Genomic DNA, 27,588 nt, shown 5'->3' on the forward strand with positions numbered 1-27,588 from the left:
CTCGTTCTCAGTAGCAGCTAATTCCGTTCTAGACTGTCGTCCTTTTTATAGCAAGAAACACAAATCAATTTATTACCGGACAATGTTTTTAAATCAATGTACACTTATTTTGGTTTATTCAAATAAATACTCAGCACATTTTGAACACCGTAACAAATCATCGCCCTCCAAAGCCACACACGCTTTTCAATGCATTAAAACCTAATTACCATGTACAATTAATTTGGTGGAAAAGTCTTAGGCCTATGGCCTATGTGTCTTAATTCCAAACCCTGGGAAAATCCATTTGTGTTTTGCAATGGAAAAAATATGAATTTCACTTCTTCAAACTACTCAAACTGTTTGACTAAAACGAAAAGCCACTAATTCGACTATATCAGTGGATCATGCTTTCAAATTTTGGGCCAACATGTTGGGTGGTTCTTTTCAGATAGATAAAAATCTAGAATGCATGTAGGTGATTGCAGATTTTCGTTTATGTTAAGGAAATACAGGTGTCTTCGTTTTTTAGGTTTCTTTTAGGGTTAATTGTTTATTAGACCTATACTGCGTGGGCCAGTTTCATGAAGCTGTTTAGCAGAAAATACTGCTTAATTATTTGTTTGCTAAGAAAAAAGAACAAGAAAGAAAAATGAGTAGGACACCAGTCGCAATAATGGAATGATGGCTGGTAAGTTATATTTTCGCTAAGCAATATTATCCGGTGCTTAGCAGGGTTTATGAAATTAGACCCAGTAGGCCTGTGCGAGTGTAGCAATTGTAAACGGGTCTAATTCGCTAATGAGTTTTTTAGTTGAACCTCTTTACTTTGTGGAAGACCATAAAGTACAAAACATTTGTATGTGCAACTTCTCCAACTCAAACCAAAAGACACATTCAAATATTGTTGACAATAATAATAATTTAAACAATGTGCTAACTCCATGACGTTCTTTTTGATCGGATAAACTTTTTTTGTTCGTTTCAATCAGTTTTAATTATTTATTTTGAAAGACTGGGACGGAATGCATAAACTTAGGCATAACAATTAATAATCAAAACTAAATTAAAATTGTGTTTTTTTATGTCACTTTAAAAACTTACAATTTTCAAGCTGTCAATTTAATAAATAAAAAAAAACACTTTTAATACTGTCTCTGCTAACTGAATGCACAGGGATACAATCATCCTTCTTTTGCTGTTTTTTGTTTGTTCAAGAGCTTTTACTTTTGTTTCATGGCTTGATGCTAACTTTCATCCTCAAAGCACATGAACTTTCTTAAGACGCATAGCAGCCATGAGCAAGTTCGAGTGCGCACCATGGTTAACTATCAAAGGATTGTTGGATTTGAAACTTTGCATGGTGGAAATACAATACAGAAAGGTTTGCGGTAATTATATCTAAACGAGTTGGGGTGGTTCTGAAAAGAAACGTTCGTTTTAACTCAACGGTTCTTTGCAGAACTTATTTAGAGACTATAATTACAGGGGTTGACTATTTTGACTCGAACCCAGGCTGGTCAACCATTGGTTGACTGTGGTCGACCATTTGGAACCAGCCTCATGACCGTGTTTTTTTTTCCACAGATACCAATAGCCTGTTCCATGCTAACATAGTGTAAAGTACAGAGGGGACGGGAACCAGTGACAGTATAGCGAGAACGCAGAACGATATGAAGTGTTGAAAACCGTGGTATCTATAATGGCTGACTAGGATTCCAAACGAGTCGTGAGTGAGTGCGTCACTGCGCATGAACGTTGCTAATCAGTAGTGCGCATTCGAACTTGCTCCATTTTGTGCACGATGAGGCACATAGGTTTCACATTAAAAAAAAAAATATTAAAAAAATCAACCGACAGTTCACATGATTTAAGGTTTAATTTGGTTGATTGGGAGATGTTTCCTCCCGTGTCTAGAATTCCCCTCCAGCTTCATCATCGTCACCACCTTGGGCTGCAGAGTCAATCCCAACCTCTTCGTAGTCCTTCTCCAGGGCAGCCAGATCCTCACGAGCCTCAGAGAACTCACCCTCCTCCATACCCTCTCCTACGTACCAGTGAACGAAGGCACGCTTGGCGTACATCAGATCAAACTTATGATCCAGACGACCCCAGGCCTCACCGATGGCGGTGGTGTTGCTCAGCATGCAGACGGCACGCTGCACCTTGGCCAGATCACCACCAGGCACCACGGTAGGTGGCTGGTAGTTGATGCCAACCTTGAAGCCAGTTGGACACCAGTCGACGAACTGGATGTTACGTTTCGTCTTGATATGAGCTATAGCAGAGTTGACATCTTTGGGGACGACATCACCGCGGTACAGCATGCAGCAAGCCATGTACTTGCCGTTACGAGGGTCACACTTAACCATCTGGTTTACTGGCTCGAAGCAGGCATTGGTGATCTCTGACACGCTCAGCTGCTCATGGTAGGCCTTCTCAGCAGAGATTACTGGTGCATAGGTGACCAGAGGGAAGTGAATACGAGGATAGGGCACCAAGTTGGTCTGGAACTCTGTCAAGTCGACGTTGAGGGCACCATCGAAGCGAAGTGAAGCAGTGATGGAGGACACGATCTGACCAATGAGACGATTGAGGTTGGTGTAGGTCGGTCTCTCGATGTCGAGATTACGACGACAGATGTCGTAGATGGCCTCGTTGTCAACCATGAAGGCACAGTCTGAGTGCTCAAGAGTGGTGTGGGTGGTCAAGACAGAGTTGTATGGCTCGACCACGGCTGTGGAGATCTGTGGGGCAGGGTAGATGGCAAACTCCAGCTTGGACTTCTTGCCGTAGTCAACAGAGAGGCGCTCCATCAGCAGGGATGCGAACCCAGAACCTGTACCACCACCAAAACTATGGAAGATCAGGAAACCCTGAAGACCGGTACATTGGTCAGCCTGAAAAGGGAAATATACACATCTGTCAAGTAAAAATAAATTGTTTTCTCAAATGAACAAAATGGTAGTAGGGAGCACAATTTTTGCTCCATACTACAGACTCAGTTCTGAAAAGAACTGTCCAGCTTTAAACTACTACCTGGTCGGAAGGTAGGAAATCGGCTTTGCCTACTACTTTAGCTCTATAGTGGATCGAGGGGATTTATCGTCATTAGCTACACTACCGTGGAGTGAGTTCTTGGTCTTGACAATTGATTTTACTTCTTACCAGTTTCCTGATCTTGTCCAGAACTTGATCGATGATAGTCTTGCCGACGGTGTAGTGCCCTCTGGCGTAGTTGTTGGCGGCATCCTCTTTGCCCGTAATCAGCTGCTCAGGGTGGAAGAGCTGGCGGTACGGACCTCTGCGAACTTCATCTAAATAATCATAACAACAAAATTGTTGTCATCATCTTTACTCTAAAAAATTCCCCGGTCAGATTTAACCTGAATCCGGGTCACATGGGGTTGACTCAATGCTGAGTCAGTTTGACTCTTTTTGTCACTGTCATCATTGTCGTCACCGTCTTTAGTATGACGAAGACCCTTATTCTCGTATAAACTCATTGGCCTCTGTCATTATTTGATTGATTGATTGTTTGCAGGTCTAAGTCATTATTTGCAAGTCAAAGTCAAGTCACAAGTCATTCTTTGCAAGCCAAGTCAAGTCACACGTCAATGTTGAAAGTTAGTCAAGTCACAAGTCATTCTTTGCAAGCCAAGGCAAGTCACACGTCAATGTTGAAAGTTAGTCAAGTCACACGTGAATGCTGAAAGTTAGTCAAGTCACAAGTCATTCTTTGCAAGCCAAGTCAAGTCACACGTCAATGTTGAAAGTTAGTCAAGTCACACGTGAATGCTGAAAGTTAGTCAAGTCACAAGTCAAAACATAGCGACTCAAGTCAGACTACTGACTCCAAGTCACATGACTCGAGCCAACAACTCTGATCATCAGTGTCGTTGTATGTTAGTTCCACGCCCTATCCTTATTTATGGGTACCGTATACCCAAAGACCACTTACCAACTACAGTGGGTTCGAGATCCATCAGCACAGCCCTGGGAACGTGTTTGCCAGCACTAGTCTCACTAAAGAACGTATTGAAAGAGTCGTCGGCTCCCCCAACGCTCTTGTCACTGGGCATCTGACCATCAGGCTGGATGCCGTGCTCAAGACAGTACAGCTCCCAGCAGGCATTGCCCATCTGGACTCCGGCCTGGCCGACATGGATAGAGATACATTCACGCTAAAAAGGGGAGGGAAAAAAAACAACAACAATTCATTGAAATGAAATTGAAGAAGAATATCCTCTTTGTTTTTCTTGATATTTTAAACTCACTTTCAGAAGTCAGAATTAATTTAAAATAATTTGTATGCATCCGTATACTTTCTCTTGTATCGTTTCGTCACACTCGAAACTATGAAGTCATTAATTGCAATTTCAACATAATGACCAATATTTCCTCAAAGGCACTGGGTACATTTGGTATTATCAAAGACTAGTTCTCTCCTCACTGGTATCAAAGCAACATTATGCATAAAATAACAAACCTGTGAAAAATTGGGCTTCATCGAAGTTGCAAGGGAATAATGAAAGAAAAACACCCTTGTTGTATAAGATGTGTGTGCTTTCAGATGCCTAATAAAAGGCTTAAAGACAGTGGACACTATTGGTAATTGTCAAAGACCAGTCTTCTAACTTGGTGTATCTAAACATGGAATAACAAACCTGTGAAAAATTGAGCTCAACTGGTCAACGAAGTTGCGAGATATCAATCAAAAAAATTAAAAAAAACCTTGTCTCAAGAAGTTGTGTGCTTTCAGATTCTTGATTTCGAGACCTCAAATTAATTCTAAACTTGAGGTCTTGAAATCAAATTCGTGGAAAATTACTTCTTTCTCGAAAACAACGTCTACTCAGAGGGAGCCGTTTCTCACAATGTTTTATACCATCAACCTCTCCCCGTTACCAAGTGAGGTTTTATGCTGATAATTATTTTGAGTAATTACCAATAGTGTCCACTGACTTTAAAGCCTGTAATATTGTATTACTGTACCTCTTTCTCAAACACTACATTACTTCAGAGGGAGCCGTTTTCTCACAATGTGTTATACTACCAACATCTATCCATTGCTCGTTACCAAGTGTGCCTAAGTTGTTACGGTAATTTGGAAATTGCCAATTTCAAAATTGCCTTTAAATGGTTCTGGGAGGATGATTATGTATGTTCACTCTAAGTCAGCTTCAGAACATCTTCGCCACTTGTAATCTTCTACAAGACATCATGCCACATAAGCCTCGGTGACTCATAGCATGCTCATAGTATGCGCATTGCTTGGGGGCAATCCTATTTCATTTCTTACACCTCTTTGAGTCACATTATTGACGTAGCATAAACACATCAAAAATAAATCGAATTTAAATCTCAAAGTGTCTGGCATGCTTCTCGTTATTCCCACCCATTGTGCTTTAAAGGGGATGTAAATACTGCGTAGACATGTCACATTAATTATCTTCCAATCTTCCAGGAAAAATTTCTGAACTACTGTGGAATTGAGAAGACCGTCTTGTAATCACAATTGCCTTTTGCCCCACCACCCCCTCCCCTTAAATTAAGCTTGTTCCCTTTCCCCGTTCCATATTAAAATGCCTTCGTCAACGCTGCAAACGAGTACCCGAGTACAAAAATAGAAATATACCCCTATAAATAATGTGCTCCTCCCAGTGAAGTGTGCAAACGTCGCGAACATATAACTAAAAGACCGTTGGGAAAGTGTTATACGCAATAATGTCAATTAAAGTATAGATTAAATTTGAAGTTAGATGCAATCTGCACCTCTTTTAAGATTTCACCATTCCAATAAGTCTATACAGGGAGACTCTCTTCAACTTCGATCTCAAGGATTCAGACACATCTCATTCCCATATTCTCTTTCTACACCCACTCTCTCGCCATTATCATCATACAGTGCATGAAGAATAAGGGTGACTCATTCATGTTACAACGGCTGTTTTATGTATTCACACCATTGAGTCCAGTGAGATTCGATTACCCATTTTAGCTGTTTATGATAATAACATTCATGATGAGCCGTCGGGTGATCGTCAACTAGGTGCAAGACACCCAATATATTATTATTGGTTTACAAATATAAATTTGAAAGAATGTACAGCAATAGCAACCGATAGGTTGAATTGCACCATACAGTGATACATTAAAGGAACATTACAGAATTGGTAAGGGAGAACAAAAATCGTCTTAGATTACACATTTACATAAAATTTACACGGTGTAATAATTATAGATGAAAGAAGAACAAAATCCGTTATTTTTGTCTGAAATGTCATATTTGATGAAAAATAAATAAATCTAATTTCCCGTTTTGAGTTGATCGCTCAGTGAGCGTTTTATTGATATTTGTTTCTGATCGATCTCAAACTTTTATTTTTGACAAGTAATATTGTACAAATTTTATTAATTGTTCACATTCTAGACGTGTGTACTCATTTTCACCTAGCCAATACAAAAACCCATTAAGGCAGTTTATGAATGAAAACGAAAAACAATAAACAAACCGTTATATTTCGAATAGTTTGAATTGCGGTTCATAGCACGTGTTTGTTTGCGTTGTCATTTTGATTATTAATCACCTATAGACATAGTTAAAATACCGTGTGTCAGAATGCGAAGGCTTGCTTCTAATTCTGGAGTCACACAGTCTGATAGGCATTGGTGTATGCTTGATGAATCACTATGCATTATGTCCATCAGGACCAGGGCTTGATTCGTATCTAACACTGATGGTACATCACTGATGATTTCACAAAGAGTTAGGACTCGTCTTATCTTGAGCTAGGACGAGTAACCCGTCCTAACTTAGGATTAATCTTAAGGTCTGCATGCTACAGTGCAGGTTGGGACTCGTCCTAAGTCCTAAGATTAATCTTAAGATAGGAGGAGTTTTGTGAAATCGACGGCAGATCCTCTAGAGTTTTGAATGTGCAGAAAAAGCCCTTGTTCCTAAACACCATGCGTTCAACATGTAAAATAAGTTTTTAAAATTGTGATTTAGTTAGAACATTTAGAACACTTAGGACTCAAAAGCTATACAATTGGTTATGAATTGCGTGTTACAAACAAATCTATGATTTGTCCACGAAATAAACTGGACAAATAAACAAGTAAACTCAATTTAAAAACAAACCGATACGAGAAATTTAAAAACCTTTCAAATACATTTATGCATTAAGTTGAGACATGGGTAGCGGCATGCCATGCTTTCTGCGTTTCTTTGACATAGCCTATAAAATTATAACTTATCTATGACGTCACGTCAGGTGTTGGCCCAGCATAACTCAGAATTTAAGATAAGAAACTATGAAGTGAACTTGTTTGCAGATGATAATTGCGTCGGATGTTTAATCAGTTTGTAAATATAGCAACACCAAACAAATACAAATAAGAAGAAAAAGAGGCTTACTATAAAAAAGATATAAAAAGAAGCATTGACGTACCTCACTAATCAGTCAAACACTTACTGATATTATCAATTCCTTAAGTTAATTCCATGTTTTATGTTTAATCCTATAAAACTGATTGCCGAATTGTATTTCAAGACTTGGTTCTCGTTGATAACGATCGAAGACCGGAAATTCGAAAGTGTTCGCATAATTTATTGACTTCAATGTCTCAAAGCACATTTTAGGGTGCGGCAATGTCTTCACATGCTTGACAGTATGTCGCAATCATCTTTATCAGATTTCACATCCATATTACTGCCTAAAACGAATTCTGTTTTCTCCCTCTACTTACCATTTTGACTCTTCAGTGCTCCTTTCCTTCTAGAAATATCCTGGAAATGTGTTTTCTTTCTTGAAGTCTTTGAAATCAGACAAAGGTTGGATGAAGGTTTCTCTAACAGCCTCAGTCCTCTAAGATTGCGATGGCGAAGAGGCAAGACCGCACAGATCAGGAGAATGAGATGCAGAACGTCTTATATACTCGACAGAGAACCTCGCCCGTGATAAAGATGCAGTCATGTAAAAGCATCACTCGCTGTTGAATTTCCAGCAGGTATTTGACCGACCATCTGATGTTCTGAGTGGGGCAGCACCGGGGTCCCCATCAAAAATGCCCCCCCCCCCCCCCCCACACACACACACACACATTTTATCTCGTTTCGGCTGAGAAGGTCTGATTGACCGGTGTTTAAAAACAAATATTACGAAACAGCAAATCAGTAGGCATACTCTGATGGGAAACCACTCTGGTGTCATGCTCTAAATTATCATTTTGGATTCCCCTTTTTTACGGGCAAAAAGAAAATGCAATGGGCGGGGGGGGGGGGGTGGAGACGGTTGTTTCGAATCCTTTTGCCTTTTTGGTAAGCCACATGGGTTATGTATGTCTCACCATACATATACATATAGATTCGTTTATGATTCTCTCTCCAGCAAAAAATATTAACTGTTTTATTACATTAATATAATTTTGATCAACAACACATTGTACTTTTCAGGGAGCAGTTTCATGCGCAAAGTGTACATACAAGAACTCGTTTTTTTCTCGCTTTGCCAATTTGATTTGGTTATTTTATTTAAGGACCCCCCCCCCCCCCTCCCCCTCCCCACAACCAACCCACACGCATCATCTCGCAAGAAGTCGGAAAAATAACCACCTGTTTATAATATTACCGTCATGAAACAGTCGTCTGAAGCCATGCTATCCGAGGGGTGCAGCTAGCCATATGGATATATAAATTATATTGTGAAATTCAAGATTTGTAATTATAATAGACTGCATTGAACCTTCATGTGGAAAATTGAAACAGTTCACGCATACGAACACGTTTTACACACCGCGTCATGTACAGTTAGATTGTTGATTATTGTAGAAATATTCCCGAACAAACTAGGCTTTCCAACGGTGAGATCTTTTATGACGCGTGCTAGACCAAAAAATACACTGTATTTGTTTTTTTACACTGCTTTGTTTTGTTATATTCGGCAACATTTTCACTCAATTTTATGCAGGTGGAGTGTCTAATACATTATCTGGCATGAATTATTCTAAATAAATTATGAAACAGAGGGCATTGTGGATTTCCATCACTCAGCAGTTCATGTAAGAGACACAGAAATCAGGTTTCTTTTGATGATGACGTCATGATGATCGCTGATGACTCAGTCGTCCCATCCCAGACAGTAGACTTGCTCCAGTCGTTCATGTGTACAGAATCAACTCATTATTAATCCTGACAACATGAGATACTTGTGAATATTAACACACACAAACAAAATATTGTTTTTATTGGTTGTCCTGAATGTGTTTCTATTATTTTTCAATACTGGCCTATGTGGTCTTGAAATGCCTCGAGATTATTAAAAAAAACAAAAAACTAAGCGACTCTGATTAAACCTCAAAAATGTGCAAGGACAAGAACAAATAGTGTACCAGCAAAATTTATCGTGTAATAGTCAGAAATTCAATTTCAGTTGATTTTCTTGTTCTTGTCAAATCACAGCGTGTACGAATCGGCATTGCGGTCAAGTTGATGTACCGCTGTGTGCATTCGTGCGCTCAATTCGCCCATTCCTTAAGACTGGAATCCTAATTTGCTCAGAGGTTATAGTTGGCTCAAACTCTACAAGCTAATAACAATATCATCTGAACCACTTTGGCGTACAGGTCGGAAGATATCCATAACTCGTCTACAAGTGTTAACCATCCAATGGACAGCAACAACAATTACACTTAATTGAGAGATGAAGCTTGTTCAGTGTGTGCAGCCATAATGAATTCTGATTGCATTTCGTTGACATGCCAAAAACAAACCCACAACGAGATCACCGTTCACACCTAATTGATGTGATGTCGAATCAAAATCCACCTTTTCATCCATTCATCCAATGATGATCGTGCATTTATGTTGTAGTTAAGTGACGCCCCTAGAAACACCATCCAAACAAATCAAATCTTAATCAACAATTAACTTTGAAGAAAAATAACATGGTCAAGAAATGTGAAACATGTTACGAAAGTGGCCAACATCAATTAAGACGTCCAGAGGTACTTATCCCATGATCCTAGTACCAATAAAAACTACCAAAGACCTTTCAAGTCACACAGCTCGCATCCTTAAAGGCACTAGACACCTTTGGAAAAGACCAGTCTTCTCGATTGGTGTTTCCAATAATATGCATCAACTGACAAACCTGTACAAATTTGGGCTCAATTGGTCCTCGAAGTTGCAAGAGAATAATGGAAGAAAACACCCTTGTTGCACAAATTGTGTGTGCTTTCAGATGCTTAATCCAAGACTTCAGCTACAATCTGTTATTATGCGAATGAGGAATAACCTCTTTCTCAAAAACTACGTTTCTTCAGAGTGAGCTTATTCCCACAATGTTGTATACTATCAACAGCTCTCCATTACTCGTTACCAATTAAATTTCTGTTCTAACAGTGTCCAGTACCTTTAAACCCAACTCCTACCCCTGTCCATCTCTCAAGAATAATATAAGGAAGGAGGACACTAAACAAATGTTTGTGTTGCGACTTCGTAACAACTGTGAGCAAAGTGAGATATGACTTGGGTCCTTAGCTACCGCTCCTAGGGATGTTGCCGCGCTGGGGTTTTAGCCGTTTGAAATGCGAATGTTGAGGGGGGTATAAAACCCACTGATGTTTTCACTGTCACCTTAGTACCCACATCTCCACCCGACTCTTGTTGTTGGATCGTGAGAGTGTCTTTGGTGTCCTTTACTTTTGATTCGCTAATTTTGAAACTTTCTAGAGCCAAGAGAGATAGCCTAATTGGTTGGCTTGAGCTTGCAACATTTAAAAGAACAATACATACTTGTGATCAAACCTATTTTGAATTCATCGTTTAGGAGCAGCAATTGAGTCAGCAAAATGGTGAGTAGCATTGAGTTTGAATAATTTGAAAGCAATTTTTTGTTTTAGGTCTACCATATTTAATTCCGTTTTATTGTTTTTGTAATAATGATTTTTTGCTGAGCTAGTTTCCAATGAACACCCAACCTGTATATAATGTACCTGATTGTCATGGATGTTGTGTGGACGTTCATGGGTGGACTCTGACATTTTTGTGGCCGACGGTTAAGAGCACCTAAATCTGGTGTTTCTGATCGGCAAAGTTTGGGTTCGAATCCTGGTATTCTCACTTGCCTTTCTCATTTCCAAAATTTCTCTTTCTCTACACTACATTACGTTAAAGGGGATGTTTCTAAACAAAAATGTTTAAGAATCGTCAACAACCACAATTCTTTTTAAAAACAATTGTTTCGTCTCTTTGACATTTCCTAACCGAGTTTTGTTTTTATCTTTAGCGTGAGGTCTTGTCTCTACACATCGGCCAGGCCGGAGTCCAGATGGGCAATGCCTGCTGGGAGTTGTACTGCCTGGAGCACGGCATCCAGCCTGATGGTCAGATGCCTAGTGACAAGACCATCGGAGGTGGAGACGACTCCTTCAATACTTTCTTCACGGAGACAGGGGCCGGCAAGCATGTCCCTCGCGCTGTCTTCGTCGACTTGGAACCTACTGTTATCGGTTCGTCTTTATAATTTATAATTTGAAAAGAATTTTGTATCGGTTCGTCTTTATAATTTTAAAAGATTTTTTTTATCGGTTCGTCTTTATAATTTTTTTTGTACCAACAATTTCAGCGTTTTAAAGGCACTGGGTAATTGTCAAAGACCAGTATTCTCACTGGTGTATAAAAACATCATAATGCATAAAATAACAAATCTGTGGAAGTTTTGGCTCAAATTTGTCATCGAAGTTGCAAGAGAATAATGAAAGAAAAACACCCTTGATGCACAAATTTGTGGGCTTTCAGATGCCTAATTAAAATATAAAAAAACTACTTTGAGGTCTGAAGCCTTTTTAAATTGTAGTGAGAAACTACCTCTTTCTAAAAAAAAATGTTTTATACTATCAACAGCTCTCCATTGCTCGTTACCAAGTAAGTTGTTATGCTAACATTGTTTTGAGTAATATTGTCAATAATGTACAGTGCCTTGGTCGCTTGACAGCATATTTATTTGTAGATCCAAGTAAGACTAGCTTGTGAAAAAGTTTACTAAATAAAAAGAGTGTGAGAAAAAAACCCCGGAAACTACAGTTTTAACTGTCCAGAGAAATGAAATCTGACATAAGAAAAATACAAGCAAACATGCAATGAAGGTGATGTTTGGCACCTCTCTGGTTGTAAAACCATCTTTCCACCATAGCTCTTCAAACTTATTTGATAACAATGCTTAAATTGGTTAACAATAGAGACAGATAAGCCTATAATCCAGTTGTACACACTAGCTACAACCTTTATTTATCAAGTTGATCCATCTACAAATAGTGGATCAGCACGCCGCGACCGGGTAATTGCTCTGCAAACATGCCGTGCTGGAGGTGTTTTTAACAGCAGGCTAAAGTAACTGTGAACCGCTAATACTCTGTTGACATGATAAACGCTATCAGAGATTGTCTGGCAGAGATACTTTCGGTTATGGTCTATTTTTATACTGTGCAGAAAATAAGAGAAGATTTTCATGGCACCTCACTTGGCCTACAGACTTTCCCCATATAAACCATCTCAAATCCTTGGGAGTACCTTCACAGTTGGTGTATCTCAACATAAGCATAAAATAACAAACCTGTGAAAATTTGAGGTCATACTGTCATCGAACTTGCAAGATAATAATGAAAGAAAAAAAACACCCTTGTCACCCGAAGTTGTGTGCGTTTAGATGGTTGATTTCGAGACCTCAAGTTCAAAATCTGAGGTCTCGAAATCAAATTGGTGGAAAATTACTTCTTTCTCGAAAACTATGGCACTTCAGAGGGAGCCGTTTCTCACAATGTTTTATACCATCAACCTCTCCCCATTACTCATCACCAAGAAAGGTTGTATGCTAATAATTATTTTGAGTAATTACCATTAGTGTCCACTGCCTTTAATAATATAAATGACAATCTGTTCCTTTTGTGCATTCATGACTGGCCCGTCTTAAATTTGTTGAAATGCACTGAACACTATTGGTATTTACTCAAAATAATTGTTAGGACAAAAACTTGATGGTATAAATTGTGAGAAACGACTTTCTCTGAAGTATAGTAGTTTTTGAGAAAGAGGTAATTTCTCACTCAAATGATAAAAGACTATCAGCTGAAGCCTTTTATTAGGCATCTGAAAGCACACAAAGTAATGCAACAAGGCCGTGTTTGTTCTTTCAATTTTCTCTTGTAACTTTAATGACCAATTGAGTCAAATTTTGGTACAGGTTTGTTATTTCATGCATTATGTTGGGAAACACCAAGTGAGATGACTGGTCTTTGACAATTACCAAAGATGTCCAGCGCCTATTTTGTGAAATCCACCCGTGGAATCAGATTGTACTCTAGAAATGGTCAAGTTACTTCTTGTTAAGGCCAGAAAGTGAAGAGTATCAAATAAATTCCAAGAAAATTAAAAAGGATGTCCTTTCTGATATTACAGATGAAGTCCGTACTGGCACTTACAGGCAGCTATTTAGTCCAGAGCAGTTAATCACCGGGAAAGAGGATGCCGCTAATAACTACGCCAGAGGTCACTACACGGTGGGAAAGGAGATCATTGATCTAGCACTGGATAGGATCAGAAAACTGGTAAATAATACATTTATTTAAAAGGTTTTAATAACACATTGGCGCTATTAGATTCTATTAAAGAAAAGTCCCCAGAGCCCAATTCCGTGTAGCAGCTTAAGCAGAAAATATTGCTTAAGATTTTTCTGCTTGGCAAAAATAAGCAGGATACCCATCACAAATTTTACATTAATGGCATAGCAGTTTGGCTGGTTGAAATTGAGCCATGTACTGGTAGTTATTGAGCTAGAAATATTAACAACTTTGACATTATTTTTTCAGGCTGATTTATGCACAGGTCTTCAGGGTTTCCTCGTCTTCCACAGCTTCGGTGGTGGTACCGGCTCTGGCTTCACATCCCTGTTGATGGAGCGCCTCTCTGTCGACTACGGCAAGAAGTCCAAGCTGGAGTTTGCCATCTACCCTGCTCCACAGATCTCCACAGCTGTAGTAGAGCCTTACAACTCTATCCTCACCACTCACACTACCCTTGAGCACTCTGACTGTGCCTTCATGGTCGACAACGAGGCCATTTACGATATCTGCCGTCGCAACCTCGACATCGAGAGACCGACCTACACCAACCTTAACCGTCTCATTGGTCAGATCGTGTCGTCCATCACTGCTTCGCTTCGCTTTGATGGTGCTCTGAATGTGGATTTGGGTGAATTTCAAACAAATTTGGTGCCCTATCCTCGCATTCACTTCCCACTGACAACTTATTCACCCACCATATCAGCTGAGAAGGCCTACCATGAGCAGCTGACCGTCGCAGAGATCACCAACTCTTGCTTCGAACCGGCCAACCAGATGGTGAAGTGCGATCCCCGTCACGGCAAGTACATGGCTTGCTGCCTCCTGTACCGTGGTGATGTCGTCCCCAAGGATGTCAACGCTGCCATCGCAACCATCAAGACCAAGCGTACCATCCAGTTCGTCGACTGGTGTCCAACTGGCTTCAAGGTTGGCATCAACTACCAACCGTCGACAGTCGTGCCCGGTGGTGATCTGGCTAAGGTGCAGCGTGCCGTCTGCATGCTGAGCAACACCACTGCCATCGCTGAGGCCTGGGCTCGTCTGGATCACAAGTTTGATCTGATGTACGCCAAGCGTGCCTTCGTCCACTGGTACGTAGGAGAGGGTATGGAGGAGGGTGAGTTCTCTGAGGCTCGTGAGGATCTGGCTGCCCTGGAGAAGGACTACGAGGAGGTCGGGATGGACTCAGGTGACGGAGAGGAGGAAGGGGATGAGGGTGACGAATATTAACAATTTCTTCTAGGGTTTATTAACAGGAAAAAATCAGAAAAATATATATTCAATAACACGCTATGCATGAATAAATTAGTCAACATTTTTTTAGAGTCAAATAATTTTTAGAATCTCACTCATTTTTAATCATCCACATGAATGGCAAAGCACCTCAACAAATAATAAGAAAAATAAATAATGTCTTGTTTATCAATACTATTCTCTGGTATATCAATATAGTGTCAGTGTTTTCCTGTGCAAACTCAAGTTTCTACACATGGAATCATAGCATCATTAATAAAAAATATGAAGATGTTTTAAAAATACTCCAATAATCTGTTTTATTTATTTTATTTTTTAAAATCAGTAAATTTGCATCTTGATGTTTTAAAAATGTTATGTTCACTTGGCCAGTGAAAGTTAACTTGGTCCAGTGAAAGATAACTTGGTCAAGTGAAAGATAACTTGGTCAAGTGAAAGATAACTTGGTCAAGTGAAAGATAACTTGGTCAAGTGAAAGATAACTTGGTCAAGTGAACGATAACTTGCTCCAAACTTGGTCCAGAGAGATTTTAACAGCACTTATTTACAAAGTGGACTCAAATTATTCTATATAAATGATTATTTGCTCACAACATCAACTTCCGTCAACTTGGAAAGAAGTTTTTCCCCTAAAATGTTATTTCGCTCTGTAATTATCAACCATTGAAAATGGACGTACAGACCAAATCCTGAGTTTTATGGAACAATTTGAGTTCATATTTGCTGTCTTAGTGGAAGTTAACTCGGTTTAGTGAAAACAAACTTGGTTTAGCTTGCACTATTTGAAGCCATGCATCAGGTTTGCTTGCAAATAAATTTGTAATCACACGCCCGCTCATGGATTAAAAAAATACACATATATCGCGCGTCTGTGTCCCATATCAAACTTGGTCTTCGGCCTCACTGGATGTGAGACGCAGGAGCAAATTTAAAAATACTCATACAACTGCAAAACCACACTTATCACAGTGTAAGGGTGTTGGGCCCAGGGGTATAAAGTAGAGTATGATACATACTATATTTAATAAATAGAATATAATTTGCAATTTTTGGTTTGTCTTCATCCAATATTTCATAAATAATATGTCCGAAGTAATACCATTGGTAGACCTCACATGCTGTAAGCAGACAATGTAAGTCCATTGCATGATTCAGCATGAAAACCAGTCCTCAACAATAAATACCTTTTGGTATTTTGACAAGTGAACCGTTTTTGCTTGAAATCACTAAAATTTGTAATTTAAGTTTTGTGCGCCATTTAACATAAACATTTAAAAATCTGCACACATAAAAATTCCAAAGTCCTGAGCTAAACAAGAATTACAGATACATTTTGTGCGTTCAAAAACAAAACAAGTTAAGTTGTCCTGGGGTGGATTTCACAAAGAGTTAAGATTAGTCTTAACTCGAGTAAAGACGAGTTACTCGTCGTCCTAACTTAGGACTATACTTAAGTTTTTAATATCACCTTGGACTAGTCCAAAGTTAGGACCAGTCCAAAGTTAGGACTAGTCCAAAGTTAGGACTAGTCCAAAGCTAGGACTAGTCCAAAGCTAGGACTAGTCCTAACTCTTTGTGAAAACGCAACCCCCTGGAGTCAGAATTGTGCCTGAGAGAGTATGAATGATGGACGGAAGTTTATGTTTAAGTACATGTATCACACTTTCAAACACAGTACAAACACAGCACTACAGAAATAGAACACAGAGAATGCTGTGCTCAATTTAGACTGGTCCCCTGTCTTTATAGGATAAAGATAAGTATTGATTTTACAGAACCAGTGATTTAAATAGTACAATTATTTCATTGCATAACCGTTGCAGTGACGCAAGCTTTGCATAGCTGTGTTTTGATTGGTTCAAGTTGATAATTGGCAGCTGCACTTAAGGTCATTTTGCGTTTTTTTACGGTTTATTGAAAAATATATCTCTCCATGAGGAATGATGTTTTTCAATAACTTTATAAAAACTGTTGCCATTATTCGTTCGGTGAAGCACTTTCATGCATAGATACGAAACACACAATATAACTGACCACACTTTTTAACAACAAGGTCAAGTTGGCAATGCGCCAATATATCTCTACTTCGCTTTTGGCCAATCGTAGAACAGCGGCTCAAATGAATCATACGTAAAGTCATACATACGACTACGGACAAACTCTTGAATGTTGTTGGGTTGCGGGTAGCGTGACGCCACGTTGGCCTCGTAGGCGTACTCGGCTATCTTAGTGGCAAGCTTGAGGGATACGTCACGCACCTGTTGGAGGGGAGGGTAGACACGCCCGTCTTTAAGGTGCTCCGAGGTCACAAGGCTCGCAAGACACTGTGGGGAAAAAATGAATATTTATTAAGAAAGATAAGATAGGCTGTTAAAAGAAACCTGAACTGTAAGCGCAAAGCATGAAAGCTTGCGAGCATGAAAGCTTGTGAGCGCGAAAGCTTGCGAGCGTGAAAGCTTGAGAACGTGAAAGCTTGCGAGCGTGAAGCCTGCTAACATACATTTATATTTGGTTTTAAATCTGCAATCTGGGGAAATTCCTGCAAATGCGTAGCAAATTTTTACCTCACAGGGCTGTTTTCGCAGGGAATGTTTTGCAGTTGAACACAGTTCAACTGTTGCGATTTATTAGCTGCGAGTTTGTGACATCAAAATTTGTATCGCATTCGCGGGAAGTATGAACCCCGGCTTAAGTGGGGCAAAGTGTTACTATCAGGGTTAGTACCCACATCCAATGACTTGAAATTGTGTCGAGCTCACTAGAGCGTTCAGCCACATCGGTTACAAGTCATTTATAAAACTAGCTTCTGAAACATTTTGAAAATTCTTGAAATTTGAATCTGACAAACCTTAGCTGCCTGTAGAAACATGTCATCACTGATGTGCCGCACCCCAAACAGGACCACACCCAGTGCCACGCCCGGAAATATATAGGAGTTGTTACCCTGTCCGGGGTGAAGTACCCTACCATCAGGTAGTTTGTAGGCAGGGAAGGGACTCCCACTCGCAAATACACACTTACCCTGGGAAAAGAAGAAATGAAGAAGTTACAAGGAGTATTTATGAAGCAAAGCCCAATGCCAAAACAATAGACCGATCCAGTAGGCTCCGCCCACGACGCACGTGTGAGCAAAAACATGTGGGGCTCTCCAACGCCTTTCTGCACAAGCCTCCGCGCGCACAATGTCGGAGCAGGCATGTCGGACCTTAGTGTCGACCTTCGTTGCGTTGTGATCGGTCAATACGCAATGGGGTGGAGCTTAATGGATCGGTCTATTTAAAGGCACTAGACATGTTTGGTACATGTGATTGTCAAAGACCAGTATTCTTACATGGTGTGTCCCTACATATATGCATCAAATAACAAACATGTGAAAATGCCTACAAAAGGCTTCAGGCCTAAAGTCTTCTAATATTTGAGGGAGAAATTATTTTATAAAATACACATACATTATTATTACTATTATTAATATTATTATTTATTATTATTATTATTATTACCTCTGTCTAAAAAACTACGTTACTTTCGAGGGAGCCGTTTCTCACAATGTTTTTCTCCCTGGTTACCCACTATTATAATAACAGCAATATGGAAGTTGGACCTGGGGTTTATTTCACAAAGACTTAGGTTAGGAGGATTCCTAGGAGATATTAAAAACTTAAGGCTAGTCTAGGTTAGGACAAGTAACTCGTTTTAACTTGAGATAAGACTAGGGAAATACACCCCTGGTGCAGGAGCTGTGAATCATTTCTCAATTTCAATTTCAACTCACTTAATTACCATCATTACACAAGGTTGTGAATAATACATTACAAGCAAATGCAATATTAAGTTAATACAATGATGTAATACAATATAAAACCAAAATTTACAAGAAAAGGCAATTGTAAAACACAAAAAAAAAGTACTAACAACCAATACAAAACACATCAATAGAGTAATATGCCGGTTATATTTGTTCACAGGACTCGGAAAAAGTACCGAGTTTACAGTACTGACACAAATCGGTGTATGGGTAAAAACCAAAATTACATCAACAGTACTTTTAAGCAGATTGCAGCATCAGAGTCCAGCTTTCTCCAGAAGAAAATCAGAGCATACTGATCGAAACGTTGAGTTGAAACCAACCGTTCTTTTCACATCAACCCAATTACTTAGAGTTTATCATTACATGGTGTTACCGCAAACCTTACTATATCGTATTTCCACCATTAAAAGTTTAAAATCCTACTTGACACGTGGTTATGGAGATGGAGGGGGCCCATAAAAAGCCGCGCTTATCGAGTATGGACCCCCCCACACGAAGAAGCAATGTAAGCAATTCTATTGGTAATCTTTCTTACCTTTGTGTACTTGTATGCCTGCTCTGCAGTGCACTCGGCTTTACTCGTTGGGTTACTCAGGGCAAAGATGACAGGGTGCTCATTAAATGACGCCATGTCTTCAATAATCTGTTGGGTGAAGACGCCGGCGATTGCTGCAGCACCTGGGAATAATTAAAACACAAAATTGTGAAGAAGGAAAGCTTACATGTTGTATCACGGGTAGGATTTGAAGCATGGTAGAAGTATTAGGTGATGTTTAACGGGAACACAATAAGCATGGTACAAGTATTAGGTGATGTTTAACGGGAACACAATAAGCATGGTACAAGTATTAGGTGAGGTTTAACGGGAACACAATAAGCATGGTAGAAGTATTAGGTGAGGTTTAACGGGAACACAATAAGCATGGTAGAAGTATTAGGTGAGGTTTACGGGAACACAATAAGCATGGTACAAGTATTAGGTGAGGTTTACGGGAACACAATAAGCATGGTAGAAGTATTAGGTGAGGTTTAACGGGAACACAATAAGCATGGTAGAAGTATTAGGTGAGGTTTAACGGGAACACAATAAGCATGGTAGAAGTATTAGGTGAGGTTTAACGGGAACACAATAAGCATGGTAGAAGTATTAGGTGAGGTTTAACGGGAACACAATAAGCATGGTAGAAGTATTAGGTGATGTTTAACAGGAACACAGTAGTGATGGTGCTAAAAAGAACTGGTGATTGACAACTCGACGTTTCGATCAGTATGCCATAATCGTCTTCAGGAGAAGACGATCTCAAAACATATTCTTCCTGAAGACGATCAGATTGTTGAGTTGTAAACCACCAGTGTCATGACCGGGTTCGAACCAACACTCTGCGGCTGACAACACCAGAGCTTTGGTCTGGTGAACTAGACTGCTCGGCCACATCATGTGATTGATTCTTACCAATCAGAGTCGTTGGTTTGATGTCCTGTACAATCTGTCCCAGGTTATCCATCGGTTGGTGCTCGTGGGCAAATGGTTCCTTATGGTGTGTGATTCCTCCAGAGGGACGACCCTACCACAAGCAAGGAAAAGCAAAATAAAACAAAAAACAACGTTTATGGTTTTTATTCTCCAACACTGTACAAATATTTAGATGTGATGAGGGTGGTTCACTGAAGGAGAATCCCCATTGAATCAACCAACACACCTTGCAAATGAGTCCTTTGGAGTCTATGAGCCAGATCCGTTTCCTGGCCTCTGAGGTCATTGACCCCTCAGCTTCCATGGCTGCCACAAGAAGCTTGGCTATTCCGAGAGAAGCCTGAATAGAAACACAAAAACAAAAATACAAATCATCACATCAACAACAAATAATGATGACTGTAAACTTAGAAAGTGCAAAACAAGTTGCTGTCACAATGTTGTTAATTTGTGTAGTTGCCAGGGGCGAATAAAATGCTTACTGGCCGATAAACTCCAAACGGAAAAGTAGTTTTTGTTATTTCTCATCAACTACGACACTTCAGACGGAATATTTCAAAGGATGTTTTCTACTATTATCATCATTAGAACATGTAATCTGTGATCTTAGACAAGTTTTTTACTTACCTCTCCAGCTCCTTGGAAGAGGAACGTATTCTCCTTAAGTTTCTTCCCGGTGATCTTAAGACTAGCTAGGATTCCCGCCACGGCAACGGACGCGGTTCCCTGGATGTCATCGTTGAAGGTGCAATATTTATCACGATACTTCTCTAGGAATCGGAAGGCGTTGTGGTTCCCAAAGTCCTCAAACTGAATCAGGCAATTCTGGCCATATCTGAGAAAGGAAGATAAGATTTTGAAGTGTTTCTTCATAGACTTTGTATTGTACCTAAATGTCTCAAAAACCTGAAAGCCACTCACTTTAAAATTATTTTTGAATGTAATGTTTTTGTTTTGCATTTATGGCTTTCCATAGTTTTCCAAACCTGAAATGGCAAAAACTTGAGCTGTGACATTGCAATAGCAAGGTCTATGCCTGTCACATGTATCTTGATAGCACTTTATACCTTGCGACAGCAGCTTGCATAAGCTCATCAATCAACTGGTCGTACAAAGCGGAGTTATCTCGTTTCTCTCTCAGACCTAGGTAGAGTGGATCATCCAGCAGAGTCTGAAACAAAGTGGGATTCATTATTTTAACAGTAATAACAAATAATTAGTGTATTATTGTTTGGTTTTTACCCATACACCGATGTGTGTTGGCACTGTATACTCAGTACTTTCCCCCGAGTTCAGTAAAAAAAATACCACAAGCATGTTACTAGGGTGGGATTCGAACCCACGACCCTTGCAATTCTAGAGCAGTGTCTTACCAACTAGACTACCGAGGTTGCCTGGTAGCTAGAGGCAGTTCGAATCCTATGTTTTTATTACTAAGTGTTCGTTACTTTTCTACAAGGTATGCGGACCTGTTATAAAATGATGAGACCTATTTTTTTATAGCAATATGTAATGGTTTCCAAAGTGCTGATTTTGATTTTTGCATGGCAAAATGGTACCAGCCAGGTTTGCTCATCTGGAAGTTTTGCTCATTTACAAAAGCTTGCCTGAACCATTTGACAAAGCACAACTGTCTCTTAGTCTAAAGAATTGGAATTTACACAGTAAAGTATGCTTAATTAAGTAAGTCTACCTCACAAATCTGGAAAGTTTGCTCATTTACTGTAAACAAAAGCTTGCCCCGATGAACCATTTGACATAACAATTGCCTCTAGTCTGAGGAATTCAAACTATATGCAGTAACTTCAGAAATGGCTTATTCAACCTTGACCCCAACCCCAATTTGATCAACCTTTTATGCATACCTGATTGTTGGTACCCACATCCACCATAATGGGTAAGCACTGCGATGGCTGTACACCAGCTATGGCTGTATAGAGTGCTAGTTTACCTACTGGTATCCCCATACCATAGCTACCTAGGTCACCGAGTCCAAGAATCCTTTCTCCATCGGTTACGACGATTGCCTGAGGTGGAAAGATGAAAACAAATACTATAAAGATCTTAGTGCAGCCTTCATGAATGAAGATAGTCACACTGCTAGACACACCGGGGCTAACCCCTTCTCTTTGCGACAAGTGTTTACTGGGGTCTAACGTCCCAATCCAAAGGACGAAGCAATGGTTTAAAATATATTTAAGGACACAAGTGTCACAACTGGTATTATTGTGATAAGTGTATACTGGGGTCTTTTACATAAGTTGATAGTTTTTATAACATGCAAGTAGATAAACACATGGTGTTACCGCAAACCAAATATACATTGATACCTCACCATGCAATGCCTCAACTCCCATAAACACACAGGCCCTACTGCTTTATGTCCCATCTGAAGGACGCGGCAATGGTTAATGTCTTGCTTAAAGACACAAGCGTCATGACCGGGACTCAAGCCCACATTCTGCTGATCAAAAAGTTCAGTGCTCTGAACCGCACAGCCAGCTGACGATTTCACCAAACTCTTCTTACTTAAGATTAATCATAGGACTTAGGACGAGGTTAGTTCCTTATCAGAAGACGTTAGGACGCATTGAACCCATCCTAAGTTAGGACGGGTTACTCAACTCGAGATAGGATAAATCCTACAGCACTTTGAGAAATCGGTTGCAGGTCACTTACAAAGTCAGACTGATCAAACACTGAGCAGTGTCGTACAATATAAAATAATTCACAATCTCTGGGAGTAATGAGTCTGGAGAATGGAAAATTCTTTACCAATTGCTCTTTTCTATGCTGTATATCCCTTCTTTACCTCCACATACCTTTACATTCTGCTCTGGCCACGCTGCAAGTATATCAGCGACATGCCCCTTGTCATGTTTTGTGATGAACAACCCCCGAGGTCTACGATAGATGAGGCCATAGCGCTGGCAGGCAAGACCAACGGTAGGTGTGTAGACTATCGGCATCATTTCCTCTAAGTTATTACAGATGACTCGGTAGAATAGCTTCTCATTACGATCCTTGAAAGACAAAGTTTACATATCCTGATAAATAAATTACTCACTTAAAGGTAAGGTCGTAGAGTGATAAATACTTCAAAAGTAAATGATCATAAAACTTTTTTCCCTTAATTTTTTCAACAAGCCAGTGGACCAGTTGGTCCGCCAGTGTTTCGCTGGTGTGTAAACTATTACAAACATCTTTATTCACATCAGTGAGTAGGAAATCGGCCAGGACTACCTCAATTTTATAAAACTTCTTGAACCGTGATATAAAACGTTTGCGAGGTGGTTTATTTCCTACCATTTACCTCAGTGGACTCCAAATTGAATCCCATCTTAGGCCAAAGCCTGGCATGTGAATATTTTCCCCTACCTGATTGCTTTGGTTTTCCACCCAGTTTGGGGGTTTTCCTCCCACATCTAATACTGAACATTTCTTCTCGATTCCTATTCAGAAAATAACTAAAAGATAAAATAAAACATTACCTGTAGATCCATCAACTGTATGAAGCGATCCAGATCATTAGACTGCCCTCGTATGTTGCGCAACGCTCTCTGCTCTTGGATCTCTGGTGTACTGACAACCGGTGGGAGGAGGCCATGAATACCGAGGGATTGACGCTCCCGTAGACTAAACGCTGTCCCCTGCAGGGTGTGAAAAAATTACGTTTGGTCAGAATGAAAAACTAACGCAACTAATGATGTTGTATATTTGGTCTGCTGTTACACCATGTGTTTATCTACTTACCAGGTAGAGTTTATTCTAACAGAACTGTCTTGCTTTATTCTACTGCCGCTTTATAGGTAATCATTGCATGTATTTGGCAATGAGTTTATTAGAAAAATGTCAACAAAACCACCACTTTTTCCTACACCAAACACCTTTGGACCTTCAAGATTTTACAATGAGTTGTGTGGTTTGGTAATGACTAAAATGATGGAGACCATAGGGATGTGAGACTAAATACAGATCTCTGAATACTAGTTACATTAACGTAACCCTCCTCTGCTTCGCTGTCGGGAGGAGGGTTATGTTATCGCAACTAATCTCTGAAGAGAAGCAATAGTTCGTCGGTTGTCCCAACTCATTATTAACTGCAATCACTATGCCTAATAGTAGTAATAATAATAATAATAATATTAATAATAATAATGTACTTATATAGCGCATTTTCCATACACACGTTCAAACGCGCTTGACGGAGATAAATGTTTAACAGAACAGGTGAGTTTTGAGCAGTGTTTTGAACATATTGACAGATTGTTGATTACGAAGAGATATTGGGAGTTTATTCCACAGTTTGTGTGTAAAAGTAAAGTTGTATAACGCATGTTGCGTGTGTAAAAGTAAAGTTGCATAATGCAACGAACCAGACCTATCTAAATTCTTAGTTGAGACAATTCCAAATATATATAAAGTTTTGACTAGGTAGGATTCAGAGAGTTGGTCAAAAAAATGGGGCTAGGAATAACTTCTACAACTATGAGGTTCGTTGCGCTATTGTCTCCGAGTGGAACAAACCTCATAGTTCAAGGAGTAGGAATAATCAGACCAGTCCACTACATACAGTCAATGACTGCAAATTAGCCTATAGTAGACCAAGTAACTGGGGCGCTGCATTCCTTTTTCAAAATTTGGACACTATTGGTCATGCTACTGCTGGACACTATTGGTCATGCTACTGCTGGACACTATTGGTCATGCTACTGCTGGACACTATTGGTCATGCTACTGCTGGACACTATTGGTCATGCTACTGCTGGACACTATTGGTCATGCTACTGCTGGACACTATTGGTCATGCTACTGCTGGACACTATTGGTCATGCTACTGCTGGACACTATTGGTCATGCTACTGCTGGACACTATTGGTCATGCTACTGCTGGACACTATTGGTCATGCTACTGCTGGACACTATTGGTCATGCTACTGCTGGACACTATTGGTCATGCTACTGCTGGACACTATTGGTCATGCTACTGCTGGACACTATTGGTCATGCTACTGCTGGACACTATTGGTCATGCTACTGCTGGACACTATTGGTCATGCTACTGCTGGACACTATTGGTCATGCTACTGCTGGACACTATTGGTCATGCTACTGCTGGACACTATTGGTCATGCTACTGCTGGACACTATGGTCATGCTACTGCTGGACACTATTGGTCATGCTACTGCTGGACACTATGGTCATGCTCTGGACACTATTGGTCATGCTGCTGGACACTATTGGTCATGCTACTGCTGGACACTATTGGTCATGCTACTGCTGGACACTATTGGTCATGCTACTGCTGGACACTATTGGTCATGCTACTGCTGGACACTATTGGTCATGCTACTGCTGGACACTATTGGTCATGCTACTGCTGGACACTATTGGTCATGCTACTGCTGGACACTATTGGTCATGCTACTGCTGGACACTATTGGTCATGCTACTGCTGGACACTATTGGTCATGCTACTGCTGGACACTATTGGTCATGCTACTGCTGGACACTATTGGTCATGCTACTGCTGGACACTATTGGTCATGCTACTGCTGGACACTATTGGTCATGCTACTGCTGGACACTATTGGTCATGCTACTGCTGGACACTATTGGTCATGCTACTGCTGGACACTATTGGTCATGCTACTGCTGGACACTATTGGTCATGCTACTGCTGGACACTATTGGTCATGCTACTGCTGGACACTATTGGTCATGCTACTGCTGGACACTATTGGTCATGCTACTGCTGGACACTATTGGTCATGCTACTGCTGGACACTATTGGTCATGCTACTGCTGGACACTATTGGTCATGCTACTGCTGGACACTATTGGTCATGCTACTGCTGGACACTATTGGTCATGCTACTGCTGGACACTATTGGTCATGCTACTGCTGGACACTATTGGTCATGCTACTGCTGGACACTATTGGTCATGCTACTGCTGGACACTATTGGTCATGCTACTGCTGGACACTATTGGTCATGCTACTGCTGGACACTATTGGTCATGCTACTGCTGGACACTATTGGTCATGCTACTGCTGGACACTATTGGTCATGCTACTGCTGGACACTATTGGTCATGCTACTGCTGGACACTATTGGTCATGCTACTGCTGGACACTATTGGTCATGCTACTGCTGGACACTATTGGTCATGCTACTGCTGGACACTATTGGTCATGCTACTGCTGGACACTATTGGTCATGCTACTGCTGGACACTATTGGTCATGCTACTGCTGGACACTATTGGTCATGCTACTGCTGGACACTATTGGTCATGCTACTGCTGGACACTATTGGTCATGCTACTGCTAGTTTGACTACCGATATGTCCAAATTTCGAGAAAAAAAATACAGCGCCCCAGTTACTGGGTCTAGGCCTATGGTACAAACAACAGGCCTATACTAGTAGATAAACAATAACATTAGCCTCTAGTTTAGATAATAATTGTTATTAATAATTTATAAATAATATGCAACAACACAAAAACAATTTACCTGCAGAAAATTGCAGATCTTGAAAGACAACAAACATACCCTCCCCCCTCCTCAACCCATCACCACAGTAGAGTAGAGCACTATATTTAAAAAAAAACTGTGTGTAATTTATGTACTATACTCCTGTGTCTGTAGTGTTTTTTAGTCAGTTAGTGTTAGCTGTTTATTATAAAACAGTACAAACTGTAAGCAGGCCTGATATTTTAATAAAATTAATAATATAATAATATTAATATTAGCCTTGGATTAGAAATAGAATTTTTAAAAATGTAACAAAGTTTAGATTGGATCATGAACAAGAAAAGTTCACTTGAAATTGAAGAAAATTAAAGGCATCAGTGACAGTCACTGGTCAGTGATCGCTCATCATATACGAGGAAAACAAACAATCCCCCTACAAACAAACGCCTGACATGACACAACACCCCTTGGCCCTTAGCTACCCAAATCCCCAATGCAGTTTGATCATAGATAAATCGAACTGTCTGTCACAGTGTCACCCCATCCTGTCAGACCATGGTCATACCACCCCACCTTGTTATTCCTGTTGTCTTTCAATGCATCGGGACCCCATCGCATCGGTCGCTGATGAACCACAACAAGCTCACGACAACTATCCTCCAAATCCATCGAATCGCTATGTTGCAGACCTCCAAACCTCAGTGGATGATGCCTGCTTGGTCCTTCTGCTGCCCCATTGTGGTTATTTATCATCGCCGACATTCGAAAGGTAGATAAATTCAACAAAAACTAGGTTGAATTTTTATCGTCAGTCCAAGGTTGTAAACATCACGAGTAAAAACAGCCGACTGAAGTTTTAGTCTGGTGCATACACTTTGCCGTGGAGGATATTTAACTGACGTCGGGGGAGTGTTCATAACCTTTGCCCCAGTTCTTGGCCCAGTCTTAAAAGCGTGTAAGCACACACACAA

The 27,588-nt window shown here is 40.2% G+C and overlaps 2 protein-coding genes and 1 pseudogene across 2 annotated transcripts; 1 reads left to right on the forward strand and 2 right to left on the reverse strand.

Moving 5' to 3' along the window:
• Positions 1-85: 85 nt before the first annotated feature.
• On the reverse strand, positions 86-7,892 carry LOC117297098 (tubulin alpha-1 chain-like). Its single transcript, XM_033780231.1, has 4 exons — positions 7,732-7,892; positions 3,941-4,163; positions 3,148-3,296; positions 86-2,879 (listed from the first exon to the last, which is right to left on the reverse strand). Exons 1-4 carry the CDS (start codon positions 7,732-7,734, stop codon positions 1,893-1,895), a joined length of 1,362 nt encoding a protein of 453 aa, XP_033636122.1. The 5' UTR covers positions 7,735-7,892; the 3' UTR covers positions 86-1,892.
• On the forward strand, positions 7,843-14,832 carry LOC117296297 (annotated as a pseudogene).
• A 1,704-nt stretch (positions 14,833-16,536) lies between these two features.
• LOC117296945 (NADP-dependent malic enzyme-like) lies at positions 16,537-27,438 on the reverse strand. The gene is made up of 11 exons (XM_033780049.1): positions 27,191-27,438; positions 23,630-23,788; positions 22,961-23,161; positions 22,004-22,165; positions 21,206-21,309; positions 20,766-20,973; positions 20,365-20,478; positions 20,118-20,229; positions 19,200-19,342; positions 17,705-17,878; positions 16,537-17,180 (listed from the first exon to the last, which is right to left on the reverse strand). Exons 1-11 carry the CDS (start codon positions 27,377-27,379, stop codon positions 16,938-16,940), a joined length of 1,809 nt encoding a protein of 602 aa, XP_033635940.1. The 5' UTR covers positions 27,380-27,438; the 3' UTR covers positions 16,537-16,937.
• Positions 27,439-27,588: the final 150 nt, after the last annotated feature.

The sequence above is a fragment of the Asterias rubens genome, chromosome 11 (assembly GCF_902459465.1).
Source record: "Asterias rubens chromosome 11, eAstRub1.3, whole genome shotgun sequence".
Classification (NCBI taxonomy): domain Eukaryota; kingdom Metazoa; phylum Echinodermata; class Asteroidea; order Forcipulatida; family Asteriidae; genus Asterias; species Asterias rubens.

Excerpts from the sequence above, each read along its gene's own strand:
- LOC117297098 (XM_033780231.1), bottom strand. Across the intron at positions 3,297-3,940 it reads TCTCGAACCCACTGTAGTTG|ATGAAGTTCGCAGAGGTCCG; the intron begins GTAAGTGGTCTT and ends ATGATTATTTAG. Across the intron at positions 2,880-3,147 it reads TGGACAAGATCAGGAAACTG|GCTGACCAATGTACCGGTCT; the intron begins GTAAGAAGTAAA and ends TTCCCTTTTCAG.
- LOC117296945 (XM_033780049.1), bottom strand. The coding sequence starts at position 27,379 with ATGTCGGCGATGATAAATAACCACAATGGGGCAGCAGAAGGACCAAGC. Across the intron at positions 23,162-23,629 it reads TACAGTTGATGGATCTACAG|GATCGTAATGAGAAGCTATT; the intron begins GTAATGTTTTAT and ends TTGTCTTTCAAG. Across the intron at positions 20,974-21,205 it reads ATGCAAGCTGCTGTCGCAAG|ATATGGCCAGAATTGCCTGA; the intron begins GTATAAAGTGCT and ends TTCCTTTCTCAG.